We start from the raw sequence: 17500 nt of genomic DNA, 5'->3' as shown, positions 1-17500 counted from the left end.
TAGGGGTAAAGAGGGAAATAATAGATATCAGAGAAGCGAAATGAGAGTAAGATACAAAAAAAAATGTTGATGTAATTTCCTTACGTTCGTTCACCCACAGCCGAATGACGAGAGAGCACGATTACCTGTCATGGTATACATTCATGGTGGCGGGTATTTCTCAGGAGGGGCAGAGGAATACCCTCCTCATGCCCTGCTCAACCATGAGGTCGTTTTAGTCGTCATTCAGTATCGTCTCGGCCTCCTAGGTAGGTCATTTATCTGGAAAATGCATGAGTTGTGTGTGTGATGCGTAGGGTGTTAGTAGGCCGGATATGTGTTTACTTCTGTTCAACGGCATTTGGTATTTTTTCCTTAAGGTAGGAGCTTCTGTCCTCAGTATCTCTTCTTTTGATTGATGGTGCTCGTGTTGCTAAAAGCCTTTCTCCGAGCGGATGTCTTGGTCATTATGTCTCAGCGTGTCCCTCCCTTTGCAAGGCTTCCTCTCCACCGAGGACGACGTGGCTCCAGGCAACCAGGGCCTGAGGGACCAGGTGCTCGCCCTTCGCTGGGTGCAGGACAACATTCACCACTTCGGCGGCGATTCCCTACAGGTGACCCTCTTCGGCGAAAGCGCGGGTGCAGGATCTATCCACCTGTTGATGCTGTCGCCTTACGTGCTGGGTGAGACGCAGACTTTTACTGAAAGAAAGAGAGAGAGACTGAAGGCACAACTGAAAAATGAAAAGCAGTTATATTTCCCTTCCCATTAATAATTCAACCTGAACACCAATCTTTACAGGGTTGTTTCATCGAGTGATTTTGCAATCCGGCTCGGCTCTCTGCCCTTGGTCGCTTGGCGGAGCCCACCTGGAAGTTGCTCAATACGTTGCCGGGGTTTTCAATTGCTCTGCGGACCAGGGAAGTGAGGAGATCATACGCTGTCTCCAAGGCATCGACACCGAGAGGCTGGTCTCCACCCACTCTCACTTATTTGTAAGATCTTTCGGATGATTTACGCTTATCCACCTTTTATTTTTTTTAAAGGTTAGAAAGACTGCAAAATAGCAAGACTATATACCATGTTAAGAGTTACTGATTACAAGGAAGCAGTTTCAGAGATTTAGGTAATATCAATACATTTTCAATGTGATACCCATGTGTTCCATTGGGCACACACACAATAATATAAAGCCTAGGGACCATTTCTTAGTTGCTAAGCACAAGAACACACATCAAAGAGGGGGGAGGGGGCACACAATTAAAGGAAGGAAGGGAAATAACGCGATATGAGATGGAATTTGAAGTTGTTGACAATACCTATCGTTCTCCCCAGCTTTGGCTACATTCAATATGGCCGCCAAGTTTTCGACTTTCTAACTCCACTTTCTAGACAAAAGAAGGTTGATCAAGTCTTTTTCGAGATTACTTCAAATTGGCCATTGTTAGAAATAGTCCTAAGATAATGTCAAACTCATAAAGAATATTTCCTCACTTAGGCAGTTGGCATAATATCAAATTTACAGCTCAATAATTCACAACACAGCAAGGCTTGACCCTTCACAGATGTGACGTATGCTTCCTCTCCGTAACAGATGTGGTACACATTCCCCCTCCTGCTGGGACCTCGCGTTGACGGCTCCTTCTTGCCGCACGACCCTGAGAAGCTGTTTAAGGAGTCGAGGCACAAAAAGATCGACATCATCACCGGAATAACGAAAGACGAAGGAGCGCTCTTCACCCTCCGTAAGTAACTCTTTTGGAATCGCTTTATTTCACCGTGTAAAAGTGATCCAAATCACCATAACAGATGAAAGAAATCACCTCATGATGTGAAATGACGTAGCCTTCACTGCGCACTCCAGCCCTGTTCGGCAACGAGGCACTTCGCTCTTCCCTGCGCTTCAACTTCGAGGAGGCGGCGCCGGTGGCCCTGGAATTCTGCGAGGGCGACATCTCGCCCTTGAACCAGACGCTGCTCATCTTCGACCGCTACCTCGGGGGCATCAACTTCAACGTTGAGGATGCAGAGAATGTCAAGAATGTATGTGTGTGAATATTTTTGTGAATGTGAAGTTAAAGCGACGTGTTTCTATATACAAGAACGGATTTGTTGCACGGGAGTGAAGTTTTCGCTTCCCTCATTCTAGATGTTCGGTGATCGGCATTTCAGCATCTGCCACGACCTGACGTCCATCCTTCACGACCGCAACAGCGCCCGCTTGAAGAAAAAGGTCTTCAGGTATGAGCTGAATCACCGAGGGAAGAGATCCATCGGAGATTTCTTCAGCCTCGATTTCAGCAAAGAATGTAAAGATCAAAATCTCACTGTCTTCTCTAATTTTTGTTTTAAGAACGAAAAGAAAACACGGACACTAAAACAATAAGAAAACAATCGTTGTTATAATACTTGAAAAGGGCTTGATTACAAAGTATACTTAAAAATATGACTTTTAGATATTCAAGTGGCAAACTTTTCCACAAATTTGAAGAAACTATAGGTAGGATTTGCCTTTCAGGGGTGTCTCATGAAGACGACCTCTTCTACCTTTTCGAAGGAGGTCCGATGTTTGCCCCGCTGGAGGATGAGGACGACCTTAGAGTCAGGGATATCATGACGACTCTCTGGACCAACTTCGCCACTAAGGGGTAGGGACTCTCCCTCTTAACTATGTTATTCTTAACATGGTTTGTAAAGGAGTCATATTGGTATCCATAATAGGCTAACACTTAGAACATTATAGCTATCACTCGACAGACAGCTTACTTTGTGATTCTCAAAACTCTCCGCTGTACGAAAGAGATCTCGATGTAAGAATCCCTTCTCCTCTCAGAGACCCGACTCCCGACGATAGCCTGGGATTCAAGTGGGAACCGATGACGGACGGTAAGCTGAACCACCTTGCCATCACACTGACTCCCACCATGGAGAATGACACTCGTGAGGAGGTGAGTTGCGGGATGGGAGATTATTGTCATTCTCCCTTTTCCCTTTCATATTTCTTTACGACTTCCATCCTTTCCTTCTTTGTTTTGCTTCTCTTTTATGAGTCAGTGATTGCTTGTTTACAGCGTCCTTCTTCTTACGTCTGCAGGCCCGGGACTTCTGGTTCTCGCTGCCCATGAAGCAGAACTTGATCCTCCACCCTGAGAAGGTCAAGAACCTGCAGACAGTGCCGAACGAGGTCCCTGCAGAGGAACCGCAGAAGGAGGAAGACAAAGTAGTTCCCACAAGCCCAGAAGAAGGAGACGCCGCAGAGGCGACGCCGAAAGAGGAAAGTACTCACGAGACCACAGAGGAACAAGATGGCGCCGAGTCAGACACCACCTCGGAAAGCTCCGAAGAGGAGTCTGCTGAGCAGAAGTCCGGAGAAGAGGCAAGACAAGAGGACCAAATTGAGGAGCCTGACACAAGTCAGAACAGCAAAGTAGAATTGTAATTTCTTTGTGCTGCTTTGAATCTAAACAATAGAGAAGTGCCTGATCTTCCGTTTAGGTTTCCTTTCGAATGCCTTTTGACCAATTTCAGCCATGTGAATAAACGTTTTTGTTGTATTTGTTTTGATATTGTTTTGTGTCAGCCTTCGTAGATTATATAATTTTACCAACAAATTCTGTACACTGTGGCCAGGAGTGCGCTTGTGGTACTGGGGCCGGATTCACTAACGCACTTACCATGATAAATACGCTGGTAACTACAATTATGATGGTAAACAGACCGCATCGGTATTCATGAACAACTTACCATGATAGAATACAATGCTAAATTTACCAGTGGTTGTAGCACTGGTATGTCCACTGGCAACTACAGCGATGACTCTCTCATCTCGCTTTATCTCAGCAAAAAATCAACATTTAAGGCGACACTTTAGTTTGCATGTACACTTATTATGATCAGAGTGATGGCAACTGTTCATTCTCATATTAATATGACAAAAATCAATAAAATTCACCGGAAATAAGCGAGAATAATGTTCATGCAGCTTCGTCATAGGCCTACAATAACTGAAAATAATACATGGAATGCATAATTTGACAAATTCAAACATTTTGTTTTAATAACATTCAGCTGAAAAAACAGTAAACATATAAATATATAAATTATTTTTGTGTTTGCATTAATTTAGATACAATTATTCATAATCTTAGGGTTTGATTGGCATTTCTTTTTGGAAAACGTTGATACAAATAACACCACCATTGCGTGGAGCCATTGTTTCTTTTCTTTCGACTGCAATCTAAAAAAAAAAAGTATGTTTTTGAAAACCATTACGTTATATATGATCCATAAGATCATGCAATAGAATATGCTTTCTAGGAAATTAATTTATATAGAAATAATTTAACACAGAAGAAATCTTTCTCATTTCTTGAAACAAAAAAGTCTTGCTGTTGGATCAGGTTTTGTTTACATGTTACGGGATTGGTCAAAGGAGCCTAAAATATTATGTAAGGCACTCGCTGATTGGCGGAATCGATTTACCAGAGTTACCATCAAATTACGGTGATAAAGTCTCTTTACCCTTACCAGGCGACTTATCATCGCTTGATGAATCCCACTTTGCCATGACTGGTAAACGCTCTGGTAGTTGACAGCTGGTAAATGCCTTACCATCGTATGTTAGTGAATCCAGCCCCAGGGGCTCACTAATGCACTCGACCATGAACTACAATTATGATGGTAAACAGACCGCATCGGTATATGAACAACTTAATAGAATACAATGCTAAATTTACCAGACAGCAAATCAACATTTATGTACACTTATTATGATCAGAGTGATGACAACTGTTTTCTCATATAAATAAAATTCACAGGAAATAAGATGTTCATGCAGCCTCGTCATAGGCCTACAATAACTGGGATTTATCAAACGATGATAAAGAATCATGTAAGGGTCGCTGATTGGCGGAATCGACTTTATCACCGTAATTTAATGGTAATTCTGGCAAATCAATTCCGCCAATCAGCGACCGCCTTACATGATTCTTTAGGCTCCTTTGACCAATCCCGTAACATGTAAACAAAGCCTGAACCAGCTGTGAGATATTCTTGTTTCAAGAAAAACACGATAAAGATTTCTATATATGTATATATATATGTATATATATATAAATATGTATATATATATACATATATATACATATATATATATATATATATATAAATACATATACATCTAAACACAAAATTTGAAGAGATAGAAAAGGATGTCAGAGACAGCGACATGAAGGAAATAGAGAACAGGATTATCTTGATAAGAAAGAGAACCTTAATAAGATGAAAAACACGAAAAAGATTAATAAAGATATGCACTTTCAGAAATAGACCCATGTGAGAAAGCAGCCTTGACACTTCTTTCAACATAAAATTATCATTTTCTCATTGGTAAATACATATAACATTAATAAACATGTTTCTCCTACACTCATGGGCGCGGCAGTCATGAAACAAAAGCCAACTTGCCTGTTACTAAGCGCCTTCGGACATCTTATCTTTTTAAACCCATCTAAATATGTGAAATAAAGGCCTTCACTTTTTTTCTATATTTATTTATCGTTTCCTCGCTGGTAAATACATAATAGAGAGTGTTTCCTTATGCGTATATGTATATTAAAAGTACCATCTCTTATCAGTCAAAAGAGACGATAATGCAATAATGGAGAGAGAGGAACCACTTGGCGTAAGATCTTCGCCACTGACCTGTTGAGCGCGGAGGTGGTCGGAAGAACGTGGTGTGAGGGAGCCAAGCAGTGGGATCTGAACTGCGTAAGTTCTTGCTTCTCTTTTATCGGGGTTTATATATATATATATATATATATATATATATATATATATATATATATATATATATATATATATATATATATATATATGTGTGTGTGTGTGCGGGCGCGCCCGCGCGTGTGTGTGTATGTTTGTGAGTGTGTACCGTGCATATATAAAGAGAGAAAGAGAGATAGGTAGACAGATAGACAATCATATTGTGCGTATATTCTACTAAAATGAGCCAATTTCATATTACATTATAACTCTCTCTTTCTCTTCTTTCTTTCTAACAATTCATCCATTTGTAACCTTTTCATCCCTTTTCATATTCATTTCCATTACCTTTGTTTCTTCAGACTTTTTCTCTAATCTAGTTTTTGCCCCGCAATTCAACGATTACTTGCTTTAATAGCATTTATAATCAACAACTTTAGTTTTATTTCTCTTTTGTGTTATGGTTTTATTTCTTTGACTTTCACTTCTTTGACTTATTTTGTGTGTTTTCATAATATGTCTCTCTCAATATTTTCTCGCGGCAACATGTTTCTTCTTCGTTTCCAACATAAATGAATCAAAGCCGAACAAATACACTTTTAGAAACCCTTTAATTTAGTATATTTATCATGCACTTCTTTTGCGAATTGTTTTTCACTTAGATATTCGATTCCATTTCTTCACTCCAAGTTCACTTTTTCTTTCATTCTTTTAAGATTTCCTCCTATCTGCATCTCCTCTTTCCCTTATCTCTTCGTCTCCACGAGCGGTCTGCTCCGAGACTTACTACAAGGTCATCTGCTCCGTGATAACAGATGCTATCAACCTCTCACTCACTCTGCCCACTTGTACTTAGGGATTAAGAGTTTTATGTTCTGTCGCTCCTTTATTCTTACGAATCTAAGACCAACACGACATTCGTGCTTGCACTCACACGATTTAACACACTCATGCAAACTCCGACTACACACACACATAGATATGCATGCAATCACCCAATCTCACTAACATAGGAACAGACACACCATGCGTATAGCCTATGTACAAACAACCATTGCAAATACAAGTCCAAACACACCCACTCCTTCCGCACACTATTAATTCTCACAAACAAAAGCTACGCGTCTCATTAAACCCATACAGCAAATGCACCCCCCTCTATTACGTTGCCTCCCTCCCCCACACGCTGGCAGCCACGCCCTCCAACCCCCTCCTTTCCTTGCAGACCTTGGAAGCAGACAACATGCGTGCAGTGGCAGTGCTGATGGTTTTGGCGTGGGCGGTGGTGGCAGGGGAGGAAGGGGTGGCCGCCCCCATAGTAGGTACCGCGGGCGGGGAGGTGTCCGGCCTGCAGGAACAGTCGACGAAGGGCAAGACTTTCTACTCGTACTACGCCATCCCCTTCGCCCAGCCCCCCGTCGGCGACCTCAGGTTTAAGGTACTGCCCGAGTGGCTGCTGGTCTCCGTCGTCGCAGCTCATGCTGTTGTAAAAGGCGTTGCCATCAGAAGACGATAATGATAATCATGAAAGAACAGCTACGACGATAATAATGACGACAATGATAATGAACACGATGATATCAACACTGATAACAACAATAGGGATGATGATATTGATGATGACAATGATAACAGTCATAATGATAGAAATGACGATAATAATGATAATGATGATAATTATCATGATCATTATCCTTATTATCTTTATAACAATGCACCGTTATTATTGATAACAGTTACGTTAATAGTCCCAATGACAATGATGATTCTGATGATAACACTGATATTAATCATTATCTTTAATCATTATCAGTACCATTGTTAGTATCATTATTTTACTTTCATGATCGCCATTTTTTGTATGGGTAACCTATTGCTTTTTATCATCAAGTATCAGTATCATCATTGTTATCATTATCATTGTCATCACTATTTTTCATCATGTCCTTATCATGATTACTATTTCTATTGCTATTATTATTACTATTATTATAATCAATATTATCAACATTATTACTATTATTACTATCTTTATTATCATAATCATCATTAGTACCATTATAATCATCATCATTTTGTTATCATTATCGTTATCAATATCATTATTATTATCATTGTAATTCTAGATATTATTCTTAATGTACTCGCCACCATTATTATTGTCATTACAACTTACATCACATACAAATTATTATTATTTTTTTTTTATTATCATGTTAACTAATTCCGTCATTAATTCTTATCATTGCCATCATTGAAATTATAATCTCTATCAGTGTGAATGAAATTATCATCAGCATTATTCTGACTATCATTTTCGTTTCCAAACCAATTGCTTTCGTTGCATGATATATATATATATATATATATATATATATATATATATATATATATATATATATTTATATATATGTATGTATATATATATATGTATGTATATAAATATATATATATATATATATATATATATATATATATATATATATATATATACATACATACATACATATATATATATATATATATATATATATATATATATATATATATATATATATATATATATATATATATATATTCATTTATGAATATATAAACACACACACACACACACATATATATACATATATACACACACATATATATATATATATATATATATATATATATATATATATATATATATGCATGTATGTATGTACATAGCTTATATGTGCAATCCCCCATTTAATCTATCAATGATTCCTCCGAACACCTCTTGCTCAAAGGCGCCAGTGAAGGCCGAGCCGTGGGCGGGAGTGCGCAACGGAACAGCCCAACCGCCCTCCTGCGCCCAAACGCTGTTCACCGGCTTCCTCAAAGGTCTCCTGGAGATTGGGGGCGAAGAGGACTGCCTCTACCTCAACGTTTTCACTCCAAAGGTAAGAGGAAGAAATATTTGAGAAAAGAAGAGGAGAGGAGAGAGAGAGAGTGGGAGGGATGGGGGTGTGTAGAATGGATAGGAAGTGGGCGCAGACGGTATATATTTGTGTGTGTGTTGCAATTCGGCGTTTACGTTTTATCATGTAACGCTTTATAACATTTTCACTGTTTTCCTTTCTTTGTCGACGATATTTACATGTTATATTTCATATAAGTATCCTTCATCTTGCCAAAGATTAGGGGAAAAGAGGGAGATAATAGATATCAGAGAAGCGAAATGAGAGTAAGATACAAAGAAAAATGTTGATGTAATTTCCTTACGTTCGTTCACCCACAGCCGAATGACGAGAGAGCACGATTACCTGTCATGGTATTCATTCACGGTGGCGCATATTTCTCAGGAGGGGCAGAGGAATACCCTCCTCATGCCCTGCTCAACCATGAGGTCGTTTTAGTCGTCATTCAGTATCGTCTCGGCCTCCTAGGTAGGTCATTTATCTGGAAAATGCATGAGTCGTGTGTGTGATGCGTAGGGTGTTAGTAGGCTGGATATCTGTTTACTTATGTTCGGGGCATTTGGCATTTTTTCCTTAAGGTAGGAGCTTCTGTCCTAAGTAACTCTTCTTTTGATTGATGGTGCTCGTGTCGCTAATAGCCTTTCTCCGAGCGGATGTCTTGGTCATTATGTCTCAGCGTGTCCCTCCCTTTGCAAGGCTTCCTCTCCACCGAGGACGACGTGGCTCCAGGCAACCAGGGCCTGAGGGACCAGGTGCTCGCCCTCCGCTGGGTGCAGGACAACATTCACCACTTCGGCGGCGATTCCCTACAGGTGACCCTCTTCGGCGAAAGCGCGGGTGCAGGATCTATCCACCTGTTGATGCTGTCGCCTTACGTGCTGGGTGAGACGCGGACTTTTACTGAAAGAAAGAGAGAGAGACTGAAGGCACAACTGAAAAATGAAAAGCAGTTATATTTCCCTTACCATTAATAATTCAACCTGAACACCAATCTTTACAGGGTTGTTTCATCGAGTGATTTTGCAATCCGGCTCGGCTCTCTGCCCTTGGTCGCTTGGCGGAGCCCACCTGGAAGTTGCTCAATACATTGCCGGGGTTTTCAATTGCTCTACGGACCAGGGAAGTGAGGAGATCATACGCTGTCTCCAAGGCATCGACACCGAGAGGCTGGTCTCCACCCACTCTCACTTATTTGTAAGATCTTTCGGATGATTTACGCTTATCCACCTTTTATTTTACTAGGGCCAAAAAGTCTGCAAAATAGCACGACAATACACCACGTTATTGATTACAAGGAAGCAGTCTTAGCTATTCAAGTCAAATCAATACATTTTCCATGTGATACCTATGGCTCCCCAATGGATAGACACACAATAACCAAACACCTTAAAGCCTTGGGACCATTTCTTAGTTGCTAGGCGCAAGAACAGACATCATATATATATATATATATATATATATATATATATATATATATATATATAATATATATATATATATATATATATATATTTTTTTTTTTTTTTTTTTTTTTTTTTTTTTTTTTTTTTTTTTTTTTTTTTTTGGGTGGGTGGGGGGCTCAAAATGAATGGAAGGGGAGAAATAACGCGAAATGAAACAGAATTTGAAGTTGTTGACAACACTTATCGTTCTCCCCAGCTTTGGCTATATCCAATATAACAGCCAAGTTTTCAACCCAACTTCTCTTTCTAAATAAAAGAAGGTTGATCAAGTCTTTTTTTAAGACTGAACCAGGTGTCGTTAGAAATAGTTTTAAAATAATATCAAACCCATTAAGAATCTTTTCTCACATTGACAAATATTTTCATTGCTTATGAGGCAGTTGGCATAATATCAAATGTACAGCTCAATAAATCACAACACAGCAAGGCTCGACCCTTCACAGATGTGACGTATGCTTCCTCTCCGTAACAGATGTGGTACATATTCCCCCTCCTGCTGGGACCTCGCGTTGACGGCTCCTTCTTGCCGCACGACCCTGAGAAGCTGCTTAAGGAGTCGAGGCACAAAAAGATCGACATCATCACTGGAGTAACGAAAGACGAAGGGGCGCTCCTCACCCTCCGTAAGTAACTCTTTTGGAATCGCTTTATTTCACCGTGTAAAAGTGACCCAAATCACCATAACAGATGAAAGAAATCACCTCATGATGTGAAATGACTTAGCCTTCACTGCGCACTCCAGCCCTGTTCGGCAACGAGGCACTTCGCTCTTCCCTGCGCTTCAACTTCGAGGAGGCGGCGCCGGTGGCCCTGGAATTCTGCGAGGGCGACATCTCGCCCTTGAACCAGACGCTGCTCATCTTCGACCACTACCTCGGGGGCATCAACTTCAACGTTGAGGATGCAGAGAACGTCAAGAATGTATGTGTGTGCATATTTTTGTGAATGTGAAGTTAAAGCGACGTGTTTCTATATACAAGAACGGATTTGTTGCACGGGAGTGAAGTTTTCGCTTCCCTCATTCTAGATGTTCGGTGATCGGCATTTCAGCATCTGCCACGACCTGACGTCCATCCTTCACGACCGCAACAGCGCCCGTTTGAAGAAAAAGGTCTTCAGGTATGAGCTGAATCACCGAGGGAAGAGATCCATCGGAGATTTCTTCAGCCTCGATTTTGGCAAGGAATGTAAGGATAAAATATCTCGCTGTCCTCTCTGATCTTTGTATAAAAAAATCAAAACTCTAAACAAAAACAATGAGCGATCATTGTTACAATATTTGAAAATGGCTTGGCTTGTTTACAAATCATGCTATAGAAAATAGACGTTTATTTATTCAAGTGACAAACTCTTCCACAAATATGGATTTTTCTTTCAGGGGTATCGCATGGGGACGACCTCTTCTACCTTTACGAAGGAGGTCCGATATTTCCCCCGATGGAGGATGAGGACGACCTTAAAGTCAGGGACATCATGACGACTCTCTGGACCAACTTCGCCACTAAGGGGTAGGGACTCTCCCTCTTAACTATGTTATTCTTAACATGGTTTGTAAAGGAGTCATATTGGTATCCATAATAGGCTAACACTTAGAACATTATAGCTATCGTTCAACAGACAACTTACTTTGTGATTATTAGATTCTCAAAACTCTCTCCGCTGTACGGAAGAGATCTCGATGTAAGAATCCCTTCTCCTCTCAGAGACCCGACTCCCGACGATAGCCTGGGATTCAAGTGGGAACCGATGACGGACGGTAAGCTGAACCACCTTGCCATCACACTGACTCCCACCATGGAGAATGACACTCGTGAGGAGGTGAGTTGCAGGATGGGAGATTATTGTCATTCTCCCTTTTCCCTTTCATATTTCTTTACGACTTCCATCCTTTCCTTCTTTTGTTTTGTTTCTCTTTTATGAGTCAGTGATTGCTTGTTTACAGTGTCCTTCTTCTTACGTCTGCAGGCCCGGGACTTCTGGTTCTCGCTGCCCATGAAGCAGAACTTGATCCTCCACCCTGAGAAGGTCAAGAACCTGCAGACAGTTCCGAACGAGGTCCCTGCAGAGGAACCGCAGAAGGAGGAAGACAAAGTAGTTCCCACAAGCCCAGAAGAAGGAGACGCCGCAGAGGCGACGCCGAAAGAGGAAAGTACTCACGAGACCACAGAGGAACAAGATGGCGCCGAGTCAGACACCACCTCGGAAAGCTCCGAAGAGGAGTCTGCTGAGCAGAAGTCCGGAGAAGAGGCAAGACAAGAGGACCAAATTGAGGCGCCTGACACAAGTCAGAACAGCAAAGACGAATTGTAATTTCTTTGTGCTGCTTTGAATCTAAACAATAGAGAAGTGCCTGATCTTCCGTTTAGGTTTCATTTCCTTTCGAATGCCTTTTGACCAATTTCAGCCATGTGAATAAACGTTTTTGTTGTATTTGTTTTAATATTATTTTGTGTCACCCTTCGAAGATTATATACGTTTATCAATGAATTCTGTGCACTGTGGCCAGGAAAGTGCAAGTGGCACTGGATGGGAAAACAGATGGAGTTGAATGCTGTATTTTCTAGGACAGCATGCCTTATCACATAAACGTGATTTACTTATTTGCTATTTTCATTGATTTATATTTTTTCGACGAGGTAATGAAAGTAAATCGGGTTTTACATCTTCGCAAACAACCGAGGCGAATTTTAACTTTGATTCATTGATAAACAGCTATCGACTCAGCCAACCACCACCATCATACCCGATTCCGTTCCATTTATGGTCAAATGACTTGTTGCTGCCATTCTGTATGTGGCTGTTGAGGGACAAATGACCTCGAAAGCAGGAAGTTATCTCTGAAACGAATAATCGTGGACCACCAAGTATAAACAAGTGTAAAAGAATATTTCACTCCAGTCTTGGCCCCGCAACCCACGGCATTGAAGGTGATAGCGCTGCGCCGTCGTTCAAATGAAAGTAAAAGCAAAACGATTTTGCACCACATTTCTTGGCTAAAGATTATTTATAGTATTGAAAGTTGAAAGCATCTTAGTTCATCAGCCTAATACAGAAGACATATACAAACTCACGGAAAATTAATGTGATTGTAGGACAAGATTTAAGACATTCGATGTAACATGAATCCATCTGGTCAGACTGCCTCAGTTACAGCTTTTAGATCCTTTAGCAATCGCAAGTTCAGCCATTAGAGGTACTCTAGAATCAAAGCCTGAAACATGCTGACCTTGGTAATCCATTCTGGTATATATTACAACATTTACAGTGTTCATATCGAGGGTCCGGCGAGCGGACTCCTAGCCTTGAGTTAACCAAATACTGTGGCTAATAGTAATTCAGCCTATTTTGTCTGATTAGATCTTGACCAGTTGTGACCTTTAATGTAACCTCGGTGCTACGTATTACTATAACATGATTATATTCTATAGTATATCAACGTGAATAGACATTTGATAAATGTTATAATAGGGTATCATATACCGAATTTCGGATACAGCATAATTACATCTTCTAGTACAGTTGATGTTATGAAATAATTACATAACTCTGCGTACCTCATGCTAGGTGGTCTGAAAGGTTGTATCATATGGCACTCTGAAATGTAATGTCCAAGTGTTCGTTTATACTCTTCGTTGCAAAGTCTGCATTTAGTTTCTTCTACATTGCATTCTGAACTGACCTGCCAATACATTCTGTATCCAAGTCTAATTCTTGCAGTCACAATATCACATTGTCTTGTTCTTGTCTTGTATGACCCATAAATGAATCCCTCCTGCGAGAACTGGTCAAAATGTTTTATGCTACAGCTTTCAGGTCTTTGAGAGTTTGTTAGCTCCATCAAGTCCTCCCTATTGGAGGTTCTTATTATGTGTGAGATCCTAGCAAGAGGTATGCCAAAGTCTATATCCACAATTTGCTTATCACATCCTGCCCTCGCCAAGCGATCAGCATGATCATGTTTAGCGATTCCAACATGCGATGGTATCCACACAAAATGTATAGCATGTCCCCGTTCCTTGGCGCGATGTACATTTATTCTTATATCATTTACGATATTTCCAGCACCTCTATCAAGGGTGTTCAGAGTCTGGAGAGCACTCTGCGAGTCGCAGAAAATTACTCCTGAGCCTTGAGTTAACAGATAGTCTGTGGCTATGAGTATTCCTGCCAACTCAGTTTGCGTAGTGCTCGCCCAGTCATGAACCCTCCTACAATCTTGGTGCTGCAAAATATTGTTTTTATATACAACATAAGCACATCCTGCTCTACTTCCAGACTGTAGGGATCTATCAGTGTAACATTCATAGTCAATATTCAGAGTTTCAAGATGCTCATTAATGGTTGCAAGGGTGTGTTGCTTAAGTACAGCTGGTGAAACTGTGTCTTTTTTAGGGACATCAGTATAAAATACGTTCAATGTCGACATTTTCTATGGTGGAATAGAACGTCCATATGGGAACCTACTCAAGGATATATTTAATTGGTGTATGGATTTGTATGTCATTTGCACCCATGAATTTGAGGGCGACTCGGCACTGCTATGCAAAGTTGGATTCTTTATCTTATGTTTAAGTTGCCTTTGGAACTCTGTATTATAGAAGGGTTCTTTAATTGCTTTGACACCAAAAATAGTATTGATGTATGATATCCTTTCGTAAATAGATGGCAAGTTGAGTTCCTTTCTCATGTTCACAATCCTCGTTGTTTTAGGAGCACCGAGAATGATCCTCATGGCTGCGTTCTGTACAATTTCTAGACAAGTTAACTCTGATTCCCTAAATGATACAAGGTGTAAGGCGTGGTAATCTACGACTGACCGTATATATGATAAGTAAAAGAGTCTTGCAATGTTAACATTGACACCATGTTCTCTTCCAACAAGAGTCTTGAGTGGCTTCAGCCACTCCCACAGTCTTTTCTTTAAGTTCATAATGAATTCTGTGTCGTTAATAGTCACCCCAAGATACTTGTATTTGTGGCAAAGATCTAGCTCAATGTCATCTATATGAAAGTTTGGCAGTGGGATTGTAAGAGGATTGAGTGCCTTGGTTTTTTCAACTGAGATTATCAAACCGCACTCAGTAGCTTTTGTGGACAGTACATTAAGAATCTTTTGCATTCTATCCTCGGATGAAGTTTTAATGCAGATGTCATCAGCATAACAAATAATGGAATCACTGCCCTCAAGTGGTATATTGCTTAATAGTCTGTGCATTAAAACGTTAAATAGCATGGGGCTAAGTACGCCCCCCTGGGGTGTGCCAAGCTCAAACATTTTAGAGTATGTACTTTTGATTCCCCTGAAGAGAACATGAGCTGATCGGTTTGATAAACACATTTGAATCCACGTTAAAAGTTTACCTTGAATACCAAAGCTAGCCAGTTGCTCAAGGATGAGGTCTCTGTTTGCAATATCAAAGGCAGATTTAAGATCGAGAAATACAGTTTGCATACCTTGCTGAGAATTTGTCAAGTACTCTGCAAAGCAGTGCTGAGTGCTACGTCCTGGGAGGAATCCATACAGTCTTGGAGTTAACTTGGCACGTATGCGATACATAAGTCTGCTCAAAATAATTCTCTCAAGTACCTTGCATAAACATGAGGTCAATGAGACGGGTCGGTACTTATCAGAGTTCGGTTTGGGTATGGGAATGATTAAGCTTTGAGTCCAGGAGCTTGGGAGTATTCCTTGGGATAAGCTTAGTCTGTAAAGATGTAAGAGTGGGTTACCTGGTACCTGAGCAATGAGCCGAAGTACACTATAAGTGATGCCATCCTCGCCTGGGGCGGTCGCCTTACCCTTGCGAAGTGCATTATTTAATTCCCACTCAGTTATTTCGGCAAAGTTGGAGGGGTCAGTGGCAGAACAGGCTATGGCAATGTTAAAATTCCTGTTTATTTTCGTGGTGTTAAGTTTATCTCTTATTCTCTGCGGAAGTGAGTTCAGCTGAGAGGTTCTGGCCCACTGATCTAGTAACAAATTGGCCTGTTCTAATGGGCTGTGGAACTGCGGAGTGGCGACAGCTTTACCTGACAACCTGCTGATTTTTCTCCATACTTCAGCTGCAGAAGTTTGGTGGTTAATACTCTGCAGGAATTGCTCCCAATGTTTACTGCGAATTTGAGCCTTTAATTCTCTGAATTCTTTATTAGCTCTGAGGAATCGTAAAAGATTTTCTGATGTCATGTTATCCCTATAACAATTAGCAAGTTCCTGAACTCGTTTATGCTCCCTACTTAAGATGGGGTCATTTATCCACTTTGGTGCGTGAGGGACTGGGGAACTTTTTTTCTTTGAGAGTTTTCTTGAGCAGACCCATGTATTGTAGTAGTCAGTGACAACTTTTATCAGGTCCTGAGAGTAATTTTCGACAGTGGTTACGACATAGGTACTATACCAGTCATAAACACGTGCCTTGAAGTGATGCTCTAGTCCCGGTGGGATTGTAATTTTAGGTCTGGGTGCTTTGTGAGCTATGCTGTTGTCAACAGTATACTCTGTTAGGATTGCAAAGTGGTCACTGACTAACTCTCGAACCAGTGAAGTACAAACATTACCATGTACAAGATTTTTGCCAATTACATAATCTAACCTGCCACCTGCCAAATGAGTCTGTTTATCTGTGTCATATACAGTCATCGATCTTCTATTGACGAAATGTTTAAATTCCTCCCCATTGCTGTTACTCTGGTGATCACCAAATTGTGTGTGTCTAGCATTGAAATCTCCCATACATAATGTTCCTTGATTATGGAAATTGGGTAGAGAACTAGTCAGAAACTTTGAGCTCCTGGCATACACATTATATAATGAGAAGAACCCAGAGGCAGTCTTAATTCTCAAATGATGAAACTGCACGTCGGTGTTCCCGGACTGTTTTACTAGTTCATGTGGCAGTGTTAGCTTTACATAAGTCAACAACCCCGTCATGGCTGTATTTACATATGAGCAATACCCTTTGAGTTTAGGCGCTATCATGGAATATGCGTAGTATTAAGCCTAGGCTTAATGACCTGGAGTTTTATATTCGTAAAAACAATGTCGATGTAATCTGCGTACAAGAACCGTTTGCAGCTGCTACTGATCACTGAAGCAATGAAATGTGGATTAGTTTGTCCGTAGATTATTTGTACTTTTTGCTGAAGTTGATCAGTATATATCGCAGGTGTCTCGTGAATTACCAAATGATTAAAAAACAGAACAAAGTTTTTTCTTGAAAAATTGTAGCAGTTGTGATAATTATTGTAATAACGGTAGTAGTAGTGAAGATAATAATTATAATAATAATGATAACTGATCATTGTTTCAGTATCTTATTTAGGTTTTCCATAGTTAAAAATAAGCATAGAGTCTC

At 40.4% G+C, this 17500-nt stretch overlaps 2 protein-coding genes across 2 annotated transcripts in view; both read left to right on the top strand.

Moving 5' to 3' along the window:
* The window catches only part of LOC122255702 (juvenile hormone esterase), a 9441-nt gene extending 5907 nt beyond the window's left edge, over window positions 1-3534 (top strand). Inside the window, exons 5-13 of the mRNA XM_086536402.1 lie at window positions 101-248; window positions 478-663; window positions 782-975; window positions 1575-1725; window positions 1845-2023; window positions 2130-2289; window positions 2499-2628; window positions 2814-2928; window positions 3075-3534. Of these exons, the coding sequence (XP_086392528.1) occupies window positions 101-248; window positions 478-663; window positions 782-975; window positions 1575-1725; window positions 1845-2023; window positions 2130-2289; window positions 2499-2628; window positions 2814-2928; window positions 3075-3419 (1608 nt within the window). The 3' untranslated portion in view covers window positions 3420-3534. The remainder of the gene's footprint in view (window positions 1-100; window positions 249-477; window positions 664-781; window positions 976-1574; window positions 1726-1844; window positions 2024-2129; window positions 2290-2498; window positions 2629-2813; window positions 2929-3074) is intronic.
* Window positions 3535-5616: 2082 nt separating this feature from the next.
* Window positions 5617-12575, top strand: LOC122267039 (juvenile hormone esterase). Its single transcript, XM_086536403.1, has 12 exons — window positions 5617-5749; window positions 6969-7181; window positions 8512-8664; window positions 9003-9150; window positions 9379-9564; window positions 9683-9876; window positions 10618-10768; window positions 10888-11066; window positions 11173-11332; window positions 11524-11653; window positions 11849-11963; window positions 12111-12575. The coding sequence occupies exons 2-12, from the start codon at window positions 6987-6989 to the stop codon at window positions 12453-12455; spliced, it is 1956 nt and encodes a 651-aa protein (XP_086392529.1). The 5' UTR covers window positions 5617-5749; window positions 6969-6986; the 3' UTR covers window positions 12456-12575.
* Window positions 12576-17500: the final 4925 nt, after the last annotated feature.

Source organism: Penaeus japonicus, unplaced genomic scaffold (assembly GCF_977035675.1).
Source record: "Penaeus japonicus unplaced genomic scaffold, GWHDUDI00000001_assembly GWHDUDI00000004, whole genome shotgun sequence".
Taxonomy (NCBI): Eukaryota; Metazoa; Arthropoda; class Malacostraca; order Decapoda; family Penaeidae; genus Penaeus; species Penaeus japonicus.
Note: the sequence above shows the minus strand (reverse complement) of the source record. Positions and strands in the feature narration are given on the sequence as shown.

Bases quoted from the DNA above. Each gene is read 5' to 3' on its own strand.
- LOC122267039 (XM_086536403.1), top strand. From the start codon at position 6,987: ATGCGTGCAGTGGCAGTGCTGATGGTTTTGGCGTGGGCGGTGGTGGCA. The intron at 9,565-9,682 runs GTGAGACGCGGA...CAATCTTTACAG, and splicing joins GCTGTCGCCTTACGTGCTGG to GGTTGTTTCATCGAGTGATT. The intron at 11,333-11,523 runs GTAAGGATAAAA...TTTTTCTTTCAG, and splicing joins CCTCGATTTTGGCAAGGAAT to GGGTATCGCATGGGGACGAC.